Source organism: Anopheles merus, chromosome 2R (assembly GCF_017562075.2).
Source record: "Anopheles merus strain MAF chromosome 2R, AmerM5.1, whole genome shotgun sequence".
Taxonomy (NCBI): Eukaryota; Metazoa; Arthropoda; class Insecta; order Diptera; family Culicidae; genus Anopheles; species Anopheles merus.
In genome coordinates this window covers 31057824-31080951 of record NC_054082.1, presented here as the reverse complement: position 1 = coordinate 31080951, position 23128 = coordinate 31057824, and the positions used below count along the sequence as shown (strand labels likewise).

The window sequence follows — 23128 nt, the reverse complement described above, 5'->3', positions numbered from 1 at the left end:
AGCACGACACAATTCTTGCCGCGTATGGATCGGCGGACCGGTCGTTTGGAGGAATGGCACAGTTGCGAAGGTGCCACTCGCAACCGAACGAGCGAGCGGGACCCCTAACGGCCCATTCCATGCCAACCGATGGAGACAGTGCGATAAAATATAGCAAATCGGCGCTCGTGAAGCGGAATCAATTCGGAGCGAGGCATCGGGCATTTTGGAGGCGTGAGCAGCATAACGGAGCTGGCTGGCCGACGAATATAATTAGATGGAACCGTATGATGACGGTGGAGTGAGCAGGGCGTTGGTAGGAAGGCCAAAATTCGTCACCGAACGAAGAGGACTCTTGGCAGTTTGTTCAAGCGTGCCATATCGTACTCGTGGCGTCCGCTATTCCACGCTGCTCCTCGAAACTTTGAGCTTGTCGTGAACTTGACGAATTACTAATGACTGTCCTGTACATTTTAATAAATTGATCGATTATTATGCACTTTGGCATTCTTCCATTTGAACATTTGACAATTATTTATGAATGAGCATTTTTCAGTTCACGTTCAAATTTAAGATCTAAATTAAATCGTAACTTTTTGTGTTACAGCATGTGAAAAAAAACGAAACAAAAATTAGTATTAGAATGTGTTTATAAATGCTTCAGATTTTTTGAGACCCGTTTTCACATATTTTTTTAAGCATAATCAAGACATGTAAGATTGAGATATTTTAGGTCTTTACGAAGCTAAATACAAGTCATATAAGAAATCTGCACCTTTTTGAGATTCGTCAGCTCGCATTAATTCCCGGAAAATATTTTAATCCGTGAAAATTCTTATCTTATTCAAACGTTTCAAAACGTCCGTTATACCTTGTGTGAAAAGTTGCATTCAAGCAGTTTCAATCGATTTTAGAACACAAGATTGCTTGCAAGCGCAATCCACTGTGGTCGGCCTGTGCGACAGGCGAAAACTAATATAAATTAATGTAATAATATAAAATAAAGTTTTCTAGTATTTCATGGTTTCGGTGGTACATAGTATTTAGAGCTGTGATGTGGAACTGTGTATGCAACATATTACGTAAATTTCTATTATATTACATGATTATTAATTGAGGAAAAAACATTCTCTTGGATGGAGTTATCATGGTTCTACAAGTAAATATTTTACACATTTTTTTAAAGTTTTCAGATTTATGAAAGTTCGTCCCGTGGCTACAAATACAAATTTATTTCGAATAATTCCCCCTAGCGATGGGCTGGGCTGGGAACGATTTCTGGTCGGAACATACCGACCTGTTTGCCGCATCCGGAGCGGATCGGTTCCGGATACGCTGTCAGTTTGACGTTCGGTTTGTTGTTGGTTTTTTTTTTCTTCCCGCAAGAATTAAGAACAAGAGGCACGGACCGAAGAAGGAACAAATTACGCACACGGTAATAATATCGCAGAGCGGAAAGTGAGCGGTAGTAGGAAGACGAAAGTCAAATCGCGCCCGTGCTGTTCCGTGCATTGCCCGTCCGTGCGATTATTCCCCCTCAGTTTTGTGCTGCTTTTGCTCTTCCCCACCTGGATCGTCCAGCAGATCAGCAGTTGGCCGTGCGTGAGTGTGTATGCCGCATAGTAGTTAAAGCGAAAACAGTAAAATATTCGGCCTAACAGCGGTGACGGTAGCGGGCCCGCAGTGTTGAAGTGCGTATTAAAAGTGCGAGAAAAAAGCACATTTGCTTTGTGTTTTTCGTGTGGCTTTTACGATTGTCGAAGCTCTTCCCTCGGCCGCACCAGTAAGCGGCGCAAGCAGAGCGACCCAGTGATAAGAACTGCTTCGAACTGCGCCAATGTGTGATCTCGATAGCGCTGCTGCCCGAGCGTAGCGAACATTGCAAACATTTATGCAACAAACACACTCCCGAAACCGTGTGCGAAAATCGACCAGCGAATGGGAGCAAGGCAAACGAAGCCCGATGTATCAGCGGAATAAGTGCAACGTTCCGTTGGCTGGCTCAAGAACCAGTTCTCGGTTTCGCCCGTCGATATATGTTTTAATGCGTCGCAGTTTCTGTTCTGTGCATTTGCTCGCTCCCGCTGACAACCGATCGCTTTTTCTTTCTCTTTGTAGCCCGTATCATCATCCCTCTTGCCAATGGCGTGACTGTATTTATTTTGCTTTGCGATGCGATTGCTTTTTTCTAAAACCGTCTGACGTTTTGAACTCCGTCGCCCGTCACTCCGTTCCCCCGTCCCCCCGCGGTCGAACGTTCCGGGTTTTGAGTGGGCACAGGTTGAGTGAAAATGATTTCATAACAAGTGGTGAAATTGCGCGCTCTGCGTCCTGTGTTGTTTCGCGGAGTAGTGTAAAGTTCTGGCAGCTGTAACTGCTACACTGTTTGCGGATTTAGGAACGGAAGCTGTCTCAAATTCTACCCAGTGGACAGAGAACACATATTTTTGGGCCAGCTAAGCGCACTGAGACGGAATTTAGAATGGTAAACACTGTGCTGCTGTTTCGTAATGTTTAGGGGCAGTGCTCTTTGTGCGCTGTGCTGCGAGACACGGGCCAAAACAAAAACTCACTGTACCCCTACAATTACTACTACTACTACTACTGCCATATGGTTACCCCAAAGAGGGAACATTAATAGCGCGCGCGGACAAGAAAAAACGAAATATCATGCCTCGAAGGGAATTGCGCATGTCGCTCACAGAAATGTAAACAAACAGCTGAAGTGGACGTGTGGGGCCTTGAGTGTATCGAACACAGAACGCGCTACGATAAACAGCGAAACCGTTTGGGACGTATGCAAATCTGGCTCGATAACAAAAGCCACTCTCCGGTGTGTATGTGCCCGCCCAGCATAAGGCGCGACTGGCAGGCAGCTCCGCCGGGCAATGTGTGGTGACCACATACCATTATCGTTGGCTAATTGAGCGATCTGCTTCGGTTAATGTGAAACATCCGCCTTGAGCGTCAGCATGAGCATCTTACCCCTCTCCAGCTCCAGCTGGAGGAAATCCTGTTCTCTGCGGACCTCGGTTCTCGGATGCTTCGTCCGTCCCCGTTTCAGAAATGCCGTCATTGGGGGGTTTATAAATAAGCAAACCGATCTAGAGAACGAGCGATCCTTCACCCGCCGTCTCGCTCTTGTTTGGGTGGTAATGATCGGTTTGTTGAACACCTTCAACGGGTCATATAAGTGGCACGTTCGATTTGTGGGCTCGCTTCACGCTGGCTTACCTTAGAACGAAAGTGGGCACGGAACCGGTTCAGGCTCGTGCGCCCCACCGGGCGGGCGAATTATTTGCAACAGCACCCACACCGAGACACGCCGCACTGAGGGGACGTCTGTCCAGCTAGAGCTTTGGATCAAAAATTATTATTAAAAAAAAAATTGAATCATCATAAGTTTGTTAGGATTTTCAAAAGATTCAAGGTTATCGTGTCCCGGTAGAAGCTTCATTTTATTAGGTGTGCCATAGTTTGAAGAGGTGTGTGTGTGTGGGGTTTTTTTTGTTCGTACACATCTTGTTGTACGTCTTGATGGTCATTTTAACACAAAGAACCGTGAAGTGGTACAGCTGACTCTGCATTTTTTTTCGGAATAATTAACATTCGCTGGCAGCGAAGAAATATTTGTCGAATAGTAGACTCATTTCCGCCCTGTGCTATCTGATAGGCGGACGAAAAATCAGCTGATTTATTTTTTGTAGGGTAATTAATGGTTTCCTATTATACTAAGGGCGCAGCAAATTTAACATTTATTAGGCAAAACCCACCTCAATCGTATCAAAGCTGTCGAGCTTACAAAAGGAAGTAGATAATTTGCTTTTAAGTCAGTGGGATTGTATCCGTTTACAGACATTCCCCGATATACGCCATGCTCGATACACGTGATATTCTAAATTTTACAGTTCTTTGGGCAAATTGCACTAATTTCACCCATCCATTATCAAATGCAAAATACAGGGTTTTCTAGTGGCTCTCTCAGTTGTGGAACACTTTATTGACTCTTTCTAACAGGAAGTGATCTTCATATCAAAATTGGACTCTAAAGCACCCTTGTTGCACACGCTCCTTGGAAAATCATATTGGATTTGTCTAACAAGGGTTCTATAGAGTCAACCCCTGGAAAATCCTGTAATGCCCTATTGGTTCAAATTTTAAAACCATTTTAAAAAGGTACAAAAGTATAATCTTCAGCTGGAATCAGATCTAATAAATTATTATGTGGCTGAAACCTACGACTTAAAGCCAAATTACACTAAAATTTACACCTCGAAATTCGAGATACGCGATTGTCTGCGCTTGGCATTAATAGCATTATATCGGGAAATACCTGCATTAGTCTAATTTGATTTATTTTAACTACAGGTAAATTATGGTTCCAAAAAGTGCAGAAATGCTACCTGCAATCCATTAAAATCGATTGTAGTGTGTCGCTCATGACATTTTGTTTCTGTTTAAACAACATGAATCCTCAATGCCACATATCATCTACCTATGTTCGGTGCGCTGGCTCATGAAAAACCATTCCTATCAGGTTCTCTTTCTCAAGGTGGACGAGAACATTTCGCACTGATTAAAATCGCCAACACCGTCACCACCGCCGCCACCACCACCACCAAGGTCACACTGATCATAATGTTCTTCCTATCCGAACCTATCTGGCTCTGGGGATAAATCACTCTTCCGTTTCTGTGAGAAATTATGTAAATCAGTCCTACTGTCCTACAGTCCCCGGACGAATTGATGTGCTATATTCGGCAATTTGTTTTCACCGGTGCACCTTGAAGCGGAGAACAACAGTTCCTCCGGTGTTAGTATCGGAAAGCCCGACTGGCCCGGTCCGAGAATGATGCCGGTAGGTGGGTTTGTTGTTGTTATTTGCTTTGTTTCGTTCCTTCTTTTGCATAGATCGCGTTTCTTTCTTTCCCTATGCGATCGGCGCCAATTCACTGCTTCTTGCCGTGCACACGGGCTGTGCGTGGTGTGGTTCGGTCGTTGGGCGAGCATAGTAGGCGCACATTTGCCGGCCCGCAGTTGCTATACCACCAAGGCTGATGATGATATGCTTTGGAGGAGGGGCACACGCGCTTGAGTTGGGTTCGTTTTGGTCGCCGCGTGGCTCAAACGCGATCTTGCCGTTGCCGGTGTAGGACGTGTTCGGTTCGTTCAGTGTTCGCTTGGGTGTGCTGTACACGTGATCTTGTTTTGTTGGGAGTGTTTTTTTTTGTTTATTTCAATTGTTGTGAAAATAGGACTGTGCTTAAGTACAAGGTAAAGTGTACTCATCATAGATTGCAGTTGGTGACTACCGTAATAATTGTACATAAAATACTACCAATAGCACAATGCAATGTTTATTGGCATTGTAAATACAATGAGCGATTCCCTTAATAGTGTAGCAGTGCGTTAGGAAATACACAACTGATGATCGATCATCTCAATGTGATCTTGTTTCGATTGATGTTAGTGATCAAGAGAGAGAAAAAAGACACACACACACACACACACACTTTCTGCCCTTACTGAGCGAGACAACCAACACTAAACCGTACATTAGAGTGATCTTGGTGAACAAAGAAGCTTCGTCTCTGTACAAACCTGAGACCTAAAATGGTTCAAACCCGTGTTCGCGCACAGGAAAAGAAGTAACACCAGTACGCACGCTTGAAGGCGCAAAGAAGAGCGGCTTTCCCTTTCCGCTACAGACAGTCAGGCTATTGTTCTTCCATCGCCAGCCGGTCGCGTCGATAGACGATGTAGAAGGTGTTGATGAAGATGCTGCTGATGATGATGCAATCAGTGGGCCTGTTGTTCAGGAAAATCGAGTGCGGCTATAGCAGCGGGTACGATCATGCTTCCGTGTACCCGATCATACTTTATGCTCAATATACGCTTCCGAATCATACCAAGCTGGCTGGAGGATAGTGAAAGTGGTACGATCTTCTCCGTGTTTGGGGGGTTTTCCCTCTCATTTTTCTAATCTGATCTTTGTCCGGAGGGAAGCATGCAATCTACGCCTTGTTGCGACGGTGGGTGGATTTTGAATTGTGGGGATTTAATCTATTTTCGCTCTTTCCGTTAGATATTGTGTCCATTCCTTTTACGGTGCTTTTCCGCGTTTCTCTATTCCTAGCTTGGCGCGTTTTAAATGCATTCTCTTTTTAACTTTCCCGGCAGTTGGGGCGGGTTGTACGAAACCGAAAGGAGATGTTGAATATGGGTTATAAGGTTTTGTGTGTGTGGTGTGTGTGTGGTTTTTTTCTCTCGCCCTGTGGACTGTTCATGGACCAGTACGTAGTCTCAAACAGTATATGAAAACCGGACAGTGCAGCTATCTATTTCATCACATTGTGTGCAGTTCGTGAATTCATCGTTGGCGGGTGCAAATGTTACTAAAAGTACCTTCCTTTAGGCACACGCCCTAAACTCTCCAGTAGCAAAATACCGTGGCAATATCATCCTGTCTTATCTCTCCCTTTTTGTTGATTTTTTTTCCTCTCCAACGAAAAATTTACACCAAAGTGGTAAACTCGGCATAAAAAGAGTGATTCTTTCGAACGAAATTAACTGTGAAAACTCGTAGCAGCGTGTAGCGGAAGAGAAGCAGTTGACCGTGGCCCAGTAGTGCGTGAGATAGTTGATTAAATTAAAACATCAGTCAGGCGGACGGACGGTGGGCAGCATCAGGCAAAAGGAAATCGGATTACAGCCGTCTACGAAACCGGAACCGATCGAGCGTCAGTGTTGTCGGATCGTGCAAAGCTCTAAGGCCTTTGTCTCGTGTTACGCCGTGTGGTTTGCCGAGATGCGTAGCGTACGGAGCAGCTTCACCATCGGGCGGTTGGCGATCTATCCCAAGAACTCAAACATTCGCACTGGTAAGTACTGCTGAACCGTAATTTAATAACGTACGCTTTTTGCGAGCCCAGATCCAGATTACTTCTTTTAGGTTTTCTTTTAATGCTGCACCCCACTGCCTGCCCAATCGAGCGGATTCTTGTTTTTAAACCTCGCCGGCGGTGTGCGGTTGTGAACTGTACCTTTTGCAACCTTGGGCATTCCGTCACAACCGGCAGGCCAGGCACGTTTCGAAAGGACGAACGGCCCTGCCAGCCGACATTGTGGGCCGAATCCGTTGGCATACACTTGCCAACTATTCCCTGCGTTCGCCTTTTTTCGATCGATTCTGTTGGAAAACAATCGAAGCGTGAACGAAGTGTAGGGCAGAGATGCAGGTTGGCGAAACAAAACAACACGCCGTGCCAAACCACCAACCAAGCACACTATCAATGGCACAGGCTCCGTGCAGTTGCACGTGAATGGACCAAACCACCTTCACTCTCAAAACCCACCCCAAAGCGCGTGCATTCTCGGCGCACAGGTGAGCGGCGCGTTTTGGCGACTCGCACGCCGGCTGCGCACCATAAATATACAATCCCGCGATCAGATCAGGGCGAGAAATTTTTGGCAAAACCAGATTTCACCTGAACCATAATGCGCCTTCCAGAATCCTCTCGTCCTTCGAGCAACAACCAATTCTCGGCCCAGGTTCTGTCTATAGGTAGAGCTTGCCGGCTACGGAAAGGTAAACCGGTGCGGGCAATGCGTTGTTTTTGCTGCTTCTCTGGTGTTGTGGTGCTCGTAGAGAAAGGATAAAGGTGAGAAGAACCATTCAAAAAATGCCATCAAAACACACTGTTTGTTGCTGTTGCTGTTTGGCAACCTGTGCATTGATCACTACTGCTGCTGCTGCTGCTGCCGCCTTTGGCTGCCCCATTGAGGACATGGTTAACGAATCAATTATTTTATTTTACGCTGTTTACTTTACCACTGCCCGGGTGGTGCATATTATTCAACAACTGGGTGCTAATTACTTGTGGCGTTGCTTCGCTTTGGATTATAGTAATTATCAGTTGGTTGACGAAAAACATATTGAGGAATATTTAAAAAAAAATGAATGCAATCTGTTTATGCTCCAGTATCCTTGAACCACATGTGCTGCTCCACCTGAATGGGGTTGCTGTTTGTGCATAATAATGCGGGAAAGGATTTTTTTGGTGGAGAATGTCATGAAACAGCAATAAAAGCACGTGCAAAAGCATTTAAAAGATTTTCCCCCCATATTTTATATTTTTTAAAGATCCACAACTATATCTGCCAGCGTTTTTTGGTATTGTTGGCTGCTTGGCTCGGGAAAAGAAACCGCAGCATTGTAGGGCCCAGCCAACATTAACCTCATAGCCAGCAATTGCTGAGCCAAATATAGACGGGGGAGGGTAGTACGAGCTCGGATGGAGATCGTGCGGATGGTGGCGCGATCGATAGCTGTCTCCTCGGATAGAAAGTGGAAGGTCGAGGCCTCCACCGGTACGCGTGCGATCGTATCTACCGGAGGGAGGACCGGTGGCAGAAAATAAAAACCTACGCCAGCAAAACACACAAGCACAACACGATAGCACAGAATAGCATATGGTTAATAGGTCCGTCTCTAGATAGTGGGAAAAAAGAGCGCCATAAAACGGTACATAATAGGCTTAGCCCGAGTGGCACATGCAGCAGCAGCAGCAGCAGCAGCAGCAGCAGTAGTTAGTAGCGTCTTTTCTCCACCCAGCAACTGTCGCGGTGTCGTTGTGTAATCGAGCAAAAGAAAAAACAAAGACGTGATCGCACAAAACGGGTGTGATAAACACAAAAAAAAACAGCCAATCGAAACAAATGCAAACACTAAACAAAGCTCTGGGCGAACTCGGATGGGATAGGAGATGATTAAAACTCTGCGGCGACCTTCCTGTCACTTGGTGGACGGCACACGTGGAACGGCCACGGCGGTATGCAATTAAAAGTTGACCCTTTTCTCCTGACCTAGGCGTTCGTCGGTTGAGCGCCAGGCCAGACCAGGCTGGAAGGCTCCTAAGGCAGGTCCGCTCGCACGTATCGCGAATGTGAACTTGACAGCGGACAGAGCAGTGGCAATAGTAAACGGCTATCTGTGTGGCAATGACGAGCAGCGCTGAGCTTTGTGTGAAGCATTAGAGAAGCAAGACGCGTCCTTCGAGACCAGATTGTGCGGCTTAGCTCAGGTGTTTTGGATGGTGAGGGTTTTTTTTTGTCATTCGTAAGTTCAATTACGTTTTAGTTTGGCTTTGAGAAATTGTTTAGTAATCGTAACGTTCTTTATCTGCAGAGTACAAACGGTTTGCGTCACAACGAGAAAACAAAACACTCGCTGAAGGCCCGCTAGTACTCGCGATAAAACGGTGTGTATCACCCCATCACCTTCTTATCTTATCGAAAGCGATAAGACCGCCCCGCTCCATCGAACGATTCCCCAGTGCCAATCGGGCGTATGGATTGTTGTGCTGTTTTTTGGGAGAGTTTTTTGTTGTTGTTGTCATTATTCTGCCTTTGTTGTTGAGGTGTTTATTGCACTGGGGGGAGACCTAGTGAGTATGGTGTCCTTATGTGACGTACAATTGGCATGGAAAGTGTTACCAAATCTGTCACTGTGCAGCGCGTCCATACATCAACCGAAATGCGTATTTATCTGATGAAGCTTTCGGGCGTAATGGCATTAATTGTGAATAGAATCGCCTCAATGAATCAACGCGCGCGCGTACACACCATGAAAGGGCACTTGAAGCAATCAAGCGGGTAAGATACGCATGCATAATGGGGCATCTTTTGTAAAAAAAAATGCCCGGGCGAGGAAGACGTCTCAAAACTGGCTGGCGATGCATAAACGAGTTTCTGCGCCGTCGTGTCTGCCTGACAGGAAGGAGGAATATATGTATATAGGTAAGGGCGCTGGGCGCCGCCCCGTACTCCAGGGTGCTGCGACCCAGTTTCAGGACGCGCCGTGCGTCCGTGACACGATTTAATGAACCGACGACGCTGTGAGAAATCCGGACTGCAGAGAGTGTGGTGGTGTATGTACGCGCACAGCATCATCATCGACCACGCTTGGGCGGGAGATGGCCCGCATCCCGCCGTGCCCAAGGACCCAAGCTGCAAGGGCGGGTTGCAATGAAAAGGACGCGTGTTGCAATGTGCTTGCATCGTGTTAATGGCGGTTTGGGTGGGTTGTTGTTTTTGCTTGAGCAATTGCAAGTCACTCAAATGCATAATGTCCCGTCCCGTGCTCCTGGACGGGGCGCGTCCTGCTCCTGCTGCCTGCTGTCGGGCTGTCCGGTGTTGGTCGGCACGCAACAGCACTAACGATGTGCCATTTGTGTGTTGATCTGTTCAACAGGGGTTCGTGTGCCTCATTGCCACGACGGCATCTTCCCGCTTTTGAAGGATCGTTTCGACGGGGCATGGGGAGGGGGGATGGGTGGGTGGTCCGGCTGAACCGGTTCATACTATGCACGTATTGTGATTTCATATAAAGTGTGTAACGGGATGATTTATATCCCGCGCAAGGACTGCGCATAAGTTTGTAAATGCAGTGTAAATCGGGAAGACGAAGAACACTGCGAAAGTCCCTACAATTTTTGGGTTGGACGATGGACGGGTGAAGAAAAATGACACAAACATACAAAAAAGAAGAATATTTTTGAATAATTTCTTCCAATATCCTAAAATCTGTAGGGATTGTGTGTGTTCATTGTAAAAACATTGAAATCATTTTTGCTAAAAGAAGGATATTTCGATGACACAGAACCACCCACAGGCGTGTGATTACAACTATGTATCTGAATCAATCAAACATAAGTATGAAATGTTCTCTACCAACTGTCAACACTTGTCAAACTGCTTCCCCACGGGATCATGCATGTAGCAGCAGCTCAAACATGAAACAGCTCATCTGTTTGCTGAAAAAAAAGCCCCCCGAGATTGCTGACCAATTGCCAACTTTTACGTCAACGATCGCAGCGTACCAACCCCGGTGTGGTACACACGGTGGTTCGGTCTGGCGGTTTTATTGATTTTTGCTCCAAGCTTCCATCGTTTGGGCCGCCGCCGCCGCCGCGCAAAGAAGACCTCCTCTGTCTCAAGGTCAAGGTTGGCCTGTTGGACGCACTGAGCTGGGACGGTGGCTGGGGTCTACATGATGGGGCCTACCTTTCAAAGCTCATGCCTTGTCGCACGACAGTAGATTGATCGTCGCCGCTCAAATCAAGTGTTAGTGTTTGTTGCGATTTATCGGAAGGAATACATTATCGTGTGTTGTTGTTCCGCTCGATCGCTCCGAACCGTTGGCCGGCAGTGCTCTGGCGCCAAACCGGTGTGTCTCTCTCTCTCTTCCCATCCATTGGCTCCCAACTTTGTGTTGGAAATAAAAAAGAAAAACCAGTATCCACCTGTAGATCAGACGATCGGTTTGAAGAGGTTGAGTTTGGGTGACGGTTTTTTCTCTCTTCTTCTCCAATCTGCGTCAAAGGGCTCAGCAATAGATATGTTCGATGCAAATATTTTGCATTTAAAGTCGTATTTTGGAGTGGTAGAACTGTCGTTTGTAAGCAATAGAATAGAATCATTGTGATAGGCTCCAGTACTTCAGACTTATTCGACTGCTTTTGCTAAGACCTGCTCGTCTTAGCGGGCTTAACATGTGCATCGATTTTTCCAATTGTTTGCCTACGTTGCCACTCGGCGGAACCCCTTTCGGCCGAACGGCCAAAACGGCCAGGAATAGCACATCAGCTGATATTTCAACTTGCGTCGCGCGTCACTATGAACTAGAGCTCACCGAACGGCTGCTAAACGCCACGAACACAGCCCACACGGGGGTAGGAACGTGTTGCTGTGTTTATTTTTCCTTTCCATTCTTCGTTTTGTTTGTTGTTGCAAAATGTTGTTTACCAGTTTTTAGTTCTCTGTCGTCGCCGTCGTCGTCGTACGTCATCGTCTTGGAGCGCGCGAGGATCACCGTGTCGTCGCATGAACCGCCACTACGGCCGGGCCTGTTTGCGGATCGTCGTAATTGTTTATCACTTGCCTTCGTTCTTTATCAAGCTCAATCATCGCGGTCAGCGTCTAACGGCGAGCAGCCAGTCTGGCCGAAGGTGGTTCACCATGTGTGAGCGAACTTGTGTGTGTGTGTTACGCGAAGAAGGGGGCGCGTATGGATTCATACATCGGTTTTTTTTTGCAAGCATTTGACAATCAACAATCAGCGGCCACACACAACAGTGTAGGGTGGATAAATATGTTGCTTTGAAGGTCATTTTCATTTAGGCAAGGGGAGGGGGGGGGGGGTCGTTCAATAGTTCGCTCAATACAGGAAGTGCGAGATGAGTAAGTGCACAGTAATGTTCTTTTCAGCCTCCTGAAGCTGTTTTTTTGCTCAATCTTGAATGTTGTTGTCCCCTTTGTTTGCATGACGTTTGTGTGTGCGTGCGTGTGTACGAGTTCAGTTTCGCAAGATCACATTTTATCGTTAATTGCTGCGAGTTTTCGCATCTTTGACCGCACTGAACGATCGTAAGGCGTGTGTGTGCCAGGGGATGCTACTGTTTGTATACATTATTGGTGATAATAAAACAATTGGACATAATGTTGAAAAATCAGCTGATCGATCGCTGAACGTCTCCTCTAGACTTTTAAACTTTACTACTCGTGTTGAAGCTTGATCTGTAAAAAATAAAGCCTGGCCATGGGAAACGCAACCGTAAAAGTGTATAATTCATGAATTTCCAAAGATAAATGAATCTTCTAAGATCAATGAATCCCGCAAGACTCATGAATCTCGAAGGGTTCGTGAATTTTAAAAGAATCTTATATCTCGAAAGATTACCGTATCTCCAAGGATTCATGAATCTCAAGGGATTCACACATCTCCTAACATTCATAGAGCTTGAGCTACTTATTATTCTTCTTCTTGGTGTATCAATCTACGTAGTCATGCCAGCCTATACAGGATTTCGAGACTTCTTGGCAAGTAGCAAGCAGCCGGATAGTTTATTTTGATACGAGGAGACGGTCCATGCCGGGCTTGAACTTAAGACGGTCATGATGTAAGGTGTGATCGCGCAAATATTTTGAAAATCATACATCTCTAAAGATTCATGAATCCTTGGAAATATATGAATTTTAAAGAATTTAATCTTTGAAGATTCACCTATCTTTCGAGATTCATGAATCATTGGAGATTCTTAAATCCTTGGAGATTCATATATCTTTCGGGATTTTTAATATAATCCTTGAAGTATCGATTCGCGATTCGAATCATTCTTCACTGAAGATTCATATGTATGAAGCTCAGCGAAAGATTAATGAAACCCAAGACTACTTATAACCCGTGCGATCACGATGTGCTTTTACCCTCACGACAACACCTACACCCCGTGGGGGGGGGGGGTGACCTTCGACATCGATTGCAGTTCAGCAGAAACCACCCCCAACACAAACGCGTTCAACACGCACGTAGGCACAATACACGCGGGCATGACGCGTAGCAGTGTGCATATAGTTTTAGTTGCGAATCACGCGATCGTGTGTGTCACGATCGTGTAATAATGGCGGTACAGAAACGCGCACGTTTTCCAATCGCGCCATGATTACTTGCTTGCGACATTTCGCTTTCCTTCCCTTGCGCCGCTTTGTTTCAGCGCGTTCGATTTTATTTGCTGACCCGTCCGCCCGTTCGCACACACACACACACATTCGCTCGTGATTACACTCTCTAGAGTTACTTCCAAGATCATCGCCACTGCCCACACACCGCTCGGTTTGTTGTGATCGGTTCACCAGCAGCGACCACCGTTGGGCAGCAGCTCCAACGCGTCCCCCGCCAATGCCGAGGTCAGCAGAGACGACGGACCACCACCACCACCACCCCCACCGTTCGCTGACCCGCCGGGTGCAATACAGGCGTAATTCGCCAATAATGCGGCGCACGTATGCACACACTCTTTCGGCAGCGCAGCACCACCGCATGGCGAAATGGCATGCACCGTGTGTGCACCGCCCTCAAACGCATGAACATGGAACAAAAGGGGCCACTCTTGCGCACACCCGCCGGCTGTGTTTGCGTGCGGAGAGATATGGCAATGGTCGGGTTGTTGTAACTTTTGCACTTTCTTGCAAACAACTGTTTTGATGCACTGGCCGTTAATGCTTTTTTGGTAGTGTAACATTTTTTTTTTGTACGCGAAGTCGTGTGTAGAATGGCACGGCGGCCTGTGAGCGTTAGTGATGCCTTATTTTGCACGAGAACGGCCGCAGCAGCAGCCCGCTACGGAATAGATGGCATGTCATACCGGTTCATAATCGGTGGCAATAAAACACGCAAAAAAAGCCAACTGAAACTCTGGCACCGTGTGGTGAACTGTAGCACGAGTCATAAAACTGCGGAACAACAATGCAATGGCCGGCAGTACCAGGCACCAGGCTCTGGTGCTGCAAGACGCTAACACTGCAACTGCTTCACGCCAACATTGTTGTTGCCATTCTTTGGTGGGAAGGTGTGCAAAAAAAGAATTATATAGACTGACGATCGATGCAGACTTTTGCGGTCGAACAAAACCAGTCCCGTATGGTTTGATCGATCGCCCGGGAAAGGGGTGGGGTAAAGTATAGAATATTAAAAGGGAACGCCGAAAGGGCCGTGCGCGCTGATCGGTGTGCTGATCGTGGCAATATAAAATGCAATAAAATGAAATAAAAACACTCACCGGTGTTGTGAACGACTCGTATTGATATGAATGCTGGTTCAATTTGGGAGTGCAGAAGTGGGACAGCGTGTTGCAACAAGCCTTACACCGCCACCCTCGCGCGGGACCGCGGTCGGTGGTGTATGATCGGCATAACTGGGGTCTTGCCTTGATTGCCAAATAATTCCACCGCACGCGGCAGAGTTAATATTACAAAAGTAATTCCGCCAGCTTGCGTTGCGTTTACGCATTCCAGCCACGGAACGGATCGATCGAACGGTGTCGTCGGGTCATAACAACAGTCCTGCGGGTGGAGCGGGTGATGAGAGGGGGACTGATACTTCAAAGATTTACGCTGCCTTCATTGTATTGTTGTACCGGCTGGTAGTATTTATTGAAGTTGCACTGCATGCATCTTATAAGTGATGTTTTAAGATTTGTTTATAAAAAAAGCTAAACGACTAAAGAAATCATAATGAAGTATGTGTGAAATGTTGTAGTTTTGAGTTTCAGCCTTGGCGTTCGTTTTTATTTGTGCGTGTCGGGTTGTTTTTTTTTTTCTGGTGACCCAAAATAAAAACTCCAAAAAAGGGTATCACTCTCGCTCTCCGCAATACAAAAGGCTCTGAATCACACTCACTTGGGCGAGCAAGGGATCATGCATATGTTACCGATTTTTTGACCGACACTTGAGACACAAGGGTTTAAGCATTCGAAACAAACCGCAAACCATCCACACCGCCGAAAGCATACAGAAGGAGAAGGTGGTAAGCCGATTTGAATTAGTCTTTTGCATTGTCCGGTGACGAATGACGCCACATTCGTACGATCGGTCAAGCTGACGAAAGTGGAGCCTCGAGGTGTGTGTGAAGTGTTCTCGAGTTGTCGCCTCTCGAATGATGGAAAGCAAATGTGGGTATACGGTCCTCCCGAAATCCAATAATCCCATTGTTGTATGTTATAGTGATGGGTAAAGTTGGCAAATATCCGAAGTTGACTCCGAGCTGACTCCGATAATTTCGGAATCGACTCCGGAAGGTTATTCCGCCTAGTATTACCCAGAGTCGTCCGGAGTCGTTCGGAGTCGTGTGGAGTCGTCCGGAGTCGTTTGGAGTCACGCGGAGTCGTCTGGAGTCGTTGGTAGTCGGAGTCGTTCGGAGTCGTCAGGAGTCGTCCGGAGTCGGCCGGAGTTGGCCTTCGACACAAAGGCCTGTTTACAAAGTGCACGCGCGAAGTGAACGACAAAAAACGCAACGAAATGAAATGCCTCATCATTGCACCGAACGGCTCCTGATAACTCCGACCGACTCCGATTCCGGTCGACTCCAATAGACTTAAGATGACTCCAAATGACTCCGACTCCGGTAGACTACAAACAACTCCGGACGACTCCGGACGACTCCGGACGACTCCGGACGACTTCGAACGACTCCGGACGACTCCGGACGACTCCGGACGACTTCGGACGGCTCCGGACGACTCCGGACGACTCCGGACGACTCCAAACCACTAGTTCTGCGCGATTTCGAACGACTCCGAATTAGAACGACTCCGCACGACTCCGGACCACTTTGCACGACTATGGATGACTTTGGACGACTCCGGACGACTCCGGGCGACTCTCAAACGACTCCGGGCGACTCCGACTCCGCGCAGAACTAGTTGTTCGGATTTTGCCGGAGTTGGAATCGCACTAACAATAGCCGGAGTCGGATCGGAGTCGTGTATGCGCTCCAAAAACGCACATCACTAGTATTTTATGCTCGGTTCAGTGCGGCAGCATCTATTTGTCAGTAGTAGCAGGAGGAGGGTCACACGTCATGCACCGGAGGTACGGTGGCTCGATGGCCTTACGGTGGCGGTTTGAAAAATTAAAAAACTTAAACCCAGACAACGCCCCATCCAGAAACTAGGTGACTACCACCCCGCACGCGCGCTCCTTGCAACCGATGCAGCCGATCATTAGCGCCACCACTCCGGCGGCAGCGCGTGGTCTGAAGCGCTGATTAGAGTGTGGCAAAGAAAGAAAGGGGGTGCTTCGTGGGGAGAGGGGCAGCAGCACAGGCCAAATCAGCGCTCCAAACCTCCATAGATGGGAAGTTAACGAATTTTTCGACATTGGTGTGGTATCATTAATCACACGAGCAAGGGACGAAACGACACAAAGCGCGTCAAGTAAACAAAGTCTCCTTTCTGTGACGTGACGATGCCGACGGTTGGGCTCTGGTGTATGGCTTTTGCTTCTAAGCTTCATGTTGCAAGGTGTGTGCACTAGAAATGTTCGAGAGATAATTGAAATGGCAAAGTGAACCGTAAAAAAAGTATCTCTCTCTTGGCCGACGCTTTTTGTTATAAACATCACCGAAATGCCTGTTGGATGCCTTCGGATGCTCCATATCAAATCTATGGCACTCCTTCAAATATGATTTCAATGATCAATCTAATACTTCAACCTCTAAAGTTTTCGCTCTGCCGTGAAAGCTCTTTTCGAGGGACTTTAAGGTACGGTCGAAAACTTCACTAATGCCATCGCATTCCCAGACAATGGCAAACTCTGTCCGGTTGAGGAGAGAAGATTGAGCAATGCTGCTAAGCGGGGGTAAGCGCAACATTAAATTAATCTACTTCATCGCTGTCATCGAAAAAAAAAGGTTTGAAACGATTCTCTCTGCAAGGGTAGGAAACTGGGGCAGGAATAAAAGGAATGGTGACTGTGAACCCCTTTTGGACCATAATTTCTAACAATCTATGGATGGTGTTGTTGGCCTCATTTGCCATTCAAGCAGCACCCCCGTTTTCGTTTTTGGTCACTCTAAAGACCCAAATTTTGAGTTCATGACACCTCTTCGTCGTCGTCGTCGTCGTCGTTGCTCGTAACCTTGACGGGTGGGTGCTGAAAAGATGCGGTTAAAAGAATTATCTCACGTCGTGTGTCGGTTAAAAGTCGTGGGAATGTTGCCCATCTTGCCCTGCCCGAGCGCTTCAGTTCACTCACTTCTTGTCGGTGCAAAATTGTCATTTATGTTGTACACTCGCGCACCGTCGGTGTGCGGCTTCAAGAGGAGGACCAGCCGGGCCCGCCCCCGGTTTGTTTACCATTTCACGTGTCGCCCTGTGCAAACAGCCATTGTGTGGATGAACCGCGCGATCATAACCATTTCACGCACAGTTAAGCATTGCACGCAACAGCATCTCGGAGTGGTGAAGTTTGTTTTATGAGGAAGAGCGCTTTGCGCTTTGCTTCAATGTTACCCGTTCCGATGCCTAACGGAGTGAGCGTGTGTGTGTTTATATGGCACTGGCACTGTTTATTAGCACTTTGGGCTGGCATCCTCCGCTTCTCGGAAGGGTTTTCTGACGGAGGCTGGCCAGCAAATTTGCGCCATTTGCTTACGAGCGGGCGCAACACTACGATGCACGTTGGGCGGCTGCGCATTATTTACCAGTTGTTGTTTTCTCGCGCCACTTACTCATTAAGCGGGAGACGGGTAGTCGCGGGGCGGGGAGCGGCTAATGTTTGGATAGTTACGGTGTTTTATGATCTAATGGTTCCTACAATTACGTTGAACCCTGCGTTTGTACTATTGTAAGCCGCGGGTATGATGATGATGACGATCATCATCATCAATCAAGAAAGTACAAACATTGACGAGGGCGCACAGTTTCCGAGTCGGAGGGAAAACACTCGCGAGCTCAAGCTGACTCAGGCACACAGATGGCAAAAGACGGCGGGGCGGCGCACACAAGCCGCCTTCCCGCTGATGGAAAGGTGTCGCCCGCGAGACGAACGCGTCTGGATTAGCAGCAATGGAAGAGGAGATAAAGAGAGAGAGAGAGAGAGTGGGGGCAGCAGCAGTCTGACTTTGCATAGCGCCAATCCTAATTGGGATTTGCATCGTGTGGGCGCGCGCAGACCCGTAATCTTGCTGCTCGATCGTCCGATTGCCATCGCGGGAGATTAGCAAAAAAAGGAAAGGGTTTTTTTAGTATGCGTTTGTGTGTGTAGTCGTCGTTTTGCTAGGAGAAATGTATGATCATGCTTTAATTTGGTAGATCTCTCTTACACACACACACATACACACGCATACACGTCACATCTGCCTGTGGCTCACATGGGGTCATGGCAAATTGCTTTTTTGCGCGTCTCTCTTGGTGGCCTAAAATTGAAAGTTGAGGCAGGCTTTTTTCTTCGGAAGCTGCCGCCCCTCTACCTAGCTAAATGATCATGCGACTTATTACATCAGTGTACGTCGGGAAAAATTGTCGAGTTTGGATGATGCTGGCTGCTCTGGCGGCAATTATTCCACAACTACGCTCGGTGTACCGTGTCCCCTTTCTCCTACTGCTCATTGCAGCAGCTCCAAATGTCTGGTGTCCCGGTCATGGTGCGCTAATGATTTTTGCATTCCAGGTCAAAGTGTCAAACAATACGCGAGAGCGCTTGTTTCTCGTCGCTCCGTTTGTGGTTCGTCGTAGCGCGTAAGCCGATGAAAAGTGTAAAAATAATGCAAGGATCATCATGTACCGCATGACTCGTTGCACCCGCAGTGGACGGTGAAAGGGTTTTTCTTGCAATTGATGTCGGTAACGCTGTCGCCTGACGATTAGTATTATGTCACTTTAGCCTGTTGATCGTTTGAAGACGGCGTTTTGGTATTAGAGAGAGATGGAGAGAGAGAGGGAGAGCAAATTCAGGCAGCAAATAATGATGGGCTCGAAGTACATTACTTCGCAGTCCCGTTGAAGTTTGTGAAGTTTTTGACCTAAGACGACCTTGTTTGTTCACCGTCTCAGATAGCGGGTTTCGTAAAACTATTACTTGCTTCGTGTCTCATTTACCAAACGTCCCTCTCGTATGAACTTTACTTTACCAATATTGATGGACATTCTTTTTTTCGATTCCTTCTTCCAGGTTCGATCTGTCTGGTATCGTCGAACGCCTCCAGCAGCGGCTACCAGTTTTACCTGCACCATCCACAATGTAGCCTAACGACGCTTGCGGCCAGCAATCCCGCCGTCACAGCGAGCGACCCATCCCGGAGGACGATCGGTAGCCACAGCGTGAAAGCGTGCCCTTCCTCCCCCGTGCTGCTCAGTACCGGGCCAACGGTCACACAGCGTAGCGGGCGCCGCTCGTTTCATCTTTCCGCGGTCTGTGATAAATCATCATCGAAGGATGGTAGCAGCGGAAGCAACAACAACAACAATAACCCGCCCGGCGGACCGGGTGGCAATGGTAACGGCAGCAGCACCACTACCGCCAGCGGATCCGGCGGCTCGGTGGGAGCGGGAGGAAAGGACGGTGGCAGTGGCAAGGAGCCGCCGAACAAGAAGAACACACTGTCCTGCCCGAAGTGTGGCGATCCGTGCACGCACGTGGAAACGTTCGTCAGCTCGACGCGGTTCGTAAAGTGTGAAAAGTGTCACCATTTCTTCGTCGTGCTGTCCGAGGTGGACTCGAAGAAGACGATCAAGGACACGGAGACGAAGGGTGCGCGAAAGCCACCGCCACCGCCGAAGAAGATCATGGAGTATCTCGACCGGCACGTCGTCGGCCAGGAGCTGGCGAAAAAGGTGCTCTCGGTGGCGGTGTACAATCACTACAAGCGCATCTATCACAATCTGCCGCCGCCGGCCTCGTCCGCCTCGAGCGCTCAGCAGCAGCAGCAGCAGCAGCAGCTGGATTCGATGTCGCGCAGCGGCGATCTGCTGCACATTTCCGGCATCGGGCACACGATGATGAGCTCGGCCCCGTCCGAGGTGCCGCGGCCGCCGATCGGGGCGGGTGGCGGCCACGGTGCGGGCTCGAGCGCGCACCAGCCCGGCTCGGAGCTGCTGGACAAGAAGACGCACGAGCTGAAGCTGGAGAAGAGCAACATTCTTATGCTGGGACCGACCGGGTCGGGCAAAACGCTTCTGGCGCAAACGATCGCCAAGTGCCTGGACGTGCCCTTTGCCATCTGTGATTGTACGACGCTAACGCAGGCCGGTTACGTCGGCGAGGATATCGAGAGTGTGATTGCGAAGCTGCTGCAGGACGCTAACTACAGGTAGAGTATGGTGTGCTGTTGCCGTGTGGCTCATTATGCGCAACCAGGGCTCGTCTCTAATTGTGTTTGTACCACTTTCTCTCTCCCTCTCTCTCTCTTTGGTTGCAGTGTCGAGCGGGCGCAGACGGGCATCGTGTTTCTGGACGAGGTGGACAAGATCGGGGCCGTGCCCGGGATCCATCAGCTGCGCGATGTCGGCGGCGAAGGCGTGCAGCAGGGCATGCTAAAGATGCTCGAGGGTACGATCGTGAACGTGCCGGAGCGCAACTCGCCGCGAAAGCTGCGCGGCGAAACGGTGCAGGTCGACACGACTAACATTCTGTTCGTGGCGTCCGGTGCGTACACCGGTTTAGATCGGCTGATTGCGAGACGCTTGAATGAAAAGGTAGGCGCGCGCGTTGCAGAGGAGGGAGGTAGTTCGTCCCATCGAGCCATCACGGACACGGTTTATAATACTTCCCTGCACTTGCGTTTCAGTACTTGGGCTTCGGCATGCCGGCCAGCTCGTCGGAAGGACGCCGGGCAGCGCAAGCGTCCGCCTCGCCGATGGATAATGATCAAGTGGAGCGAGACGCCAATCTGAAGAAAGTACAAGCGAAAGATCTCGTCGAGTTCGGTATGATTCCTGTAAGTGGTTGCACTCATTTCCTGTGATTTGCTTTCAAAGGGAACAATTAGTAATATTCATCTCCCTTGCTTTGCAGGAATTCGTTGGTCGCTTCCCAGTTCTGGTGCCGTTCCACAGTCTCGACGTGGACATGCTGGTACGCATTCTTACCGAGCCACGAAATGCTCTCGTGCCGCAGTACAAGGCTCTGCTCGGTATGGATCAGGTTGAACTCTCGTTCACTGATGAAGCTCTGAAGCAGATCGCTCAGCTGGCGATGGAACGGCAAACCGGTGCTCGTGGTCTACGCGCAATTATGGTACGGCAACTCACAGTGAAATGCATCTCACTGATTTTTCGCCTCCACCTCCGGCACAAACTAATCATTACCGTCCGCTCATTACAGGAAACGCTGCTACTAGAGCCAATGTTCGAAGTGCCCGGATCGGACGTTAAGGGCGTACGCATTACCGAGGAAAGTGTACGCGGTGCCGAACCGGTGTACGTACGCCGGGGAGAGTCCAGCACATCGAGCAAGGACTCTACCGGGTCCGGTGAGGCAGGACACTCCGGCAGTAATTCAACGGAAGAAGAGGAAGCGACAAAGGTGCGCGTGAAGCAGTAAAAACAGGTATGGGCAGGCAGGCAGGCAGGCAGGCAATGGGAAGTGGGGTGCGGGCGCGTGCAAAATTCTGACAGACATCGTAACAATAACAAAAAATTACATACATTTTGCCCACAATCAATGGATAAACGAAGCAAATGTATTTGTACATACGATTTTTCTTTCTCCTACGAAAGCGTTCCTAATTGTTTTGTTTGTTCTTCTGCGTTCCATCGTGGTTTGTGGTTCGTTAGAAAGCCATTTTTGGGATTTTTTCTTTTGCTTTCCTTTTCAGTTTGACTCGACTTGTGTGCGAGAGTACTATACTAACTTATTGTTATGCTGTTGAATTGGAGATTAAAACAAGTTTTCTTTTAATCTATGTGTAATCGTGACGCTTTGTTTTGCTAGCAGTTGATTCTGCGTCACCCTGTTGCTCGCAAGTATTCCTATGGATTTTGATACCATTTATTTTAAAATGGCTTTTAACTTTCCCTTAAATTGTAGAGTCAGATGATCGCGTGATCGTTTAATTAAACAATTAAAATGAAACCTTTTTCGCACGACGACGAATTACCTGCCACGGAAACATTGAAATCAATTCATTAGCACAGAGAGCAGAATAGGCACAAAAACATGCCCTGTATAAGTCTAAACATGGGTATAAGTCTAAACAAAACACAAAAACCGTTACATTGCTTTGAATCATTGGAAATTATCCGCATTTTTTTGTTTGTTTGCGAGCGGTTTAATTATGCTAAAGGTACGCAAAACAAAAACTACAAAATAGACATGAAACTGTTAACGAATCTTGAAAAGTATATGAACGGAACAGTCACTCTCGATAGTGTAAAGATGAAGCACGGGAAATCGCCCAATCCTGTTTAGGAAAAAAACAAAAAACATAAAGCAGATAATCCCCCTAACCTGCTGTTTGATGCAGGCTGGGGCAAAGGCTACCCCATTTACGCAACGTAAAGTCTTTAATTATATCTTTCAGCTTGCGAGAGAGCGTGAATGAAAGTGTACGTGTAATTAGTATCGTGTAGAAGTGTATCGGTTTTTTAGAGTAGGATTTTTCAAAATTCCTAATTTTGTTTATTATTTCCCTCCTCCTCCATCCCATCCCCCACCCTTACACTCGTTCCTCAATAATGTTGTGCGTCGGTTAGGGACGATTGTACTATGCAAGTTGATTAGGTGGTAAGTGAATTTAAGCGTAATAAAACAGATGCCCGCGAAATAGAACGTTTTCGCGTTAAAAAAGTGAAACTAATAGCACGATGGCGAA

The 23128-nt window shown here is 47.8% G+C and overlaps 1 protein-coding gene across 8 annotated transcripts; it reads left to right on the top strand.

Moving 5' to 3' along the window:
* The first annotated feature begins 1327 nt into the window (after window positions 1-1327).
* Window positions 1328-23109, top strand: LOC121600592 (ATP-dependent Clp protease ATP-binding subunit clpX-like, mitochondrial). 8 transcript variants are annotated; one of them, XM_041929351.1, is made up of 7 exons: window positions 1328-1414; window positions 6505-6860; window positions 19489-20626; window positions 20735-21011; window positions 21104-21253; window positions 21331-21552; window positions 21640-23109. In XM_041929351.1, the coding sequence occupies exons 2-7, from the start codon at window positions 6788-6790 to the stop codon at window positions 21856-21858; spliced, it is 2079 nt and encodes a 692-aa protein (XP_041785285.1). In that variant the 5' UTR covers window positions 1328-1414; window positions 6505-6787; the 3' UTR covers window positions 21859-23109. The 8 variants fall into 8 exon arrangements, with proteins under 8 accessions (XP_041785285.1, XP_041785261.1, XP_041785245.1 ...); XM_041929327.1 differs by lacking the exon at window positions 1328-1414 and adding an exon at window positions 1421-1577; XM_041929311.1 differs by lacking the exon at window positions 1328-1414 and adding an exon at window positions 1421-1581.
* The last annotated feature ends 19 nt before the right edge of the window (window positions 23110-23128 follow it).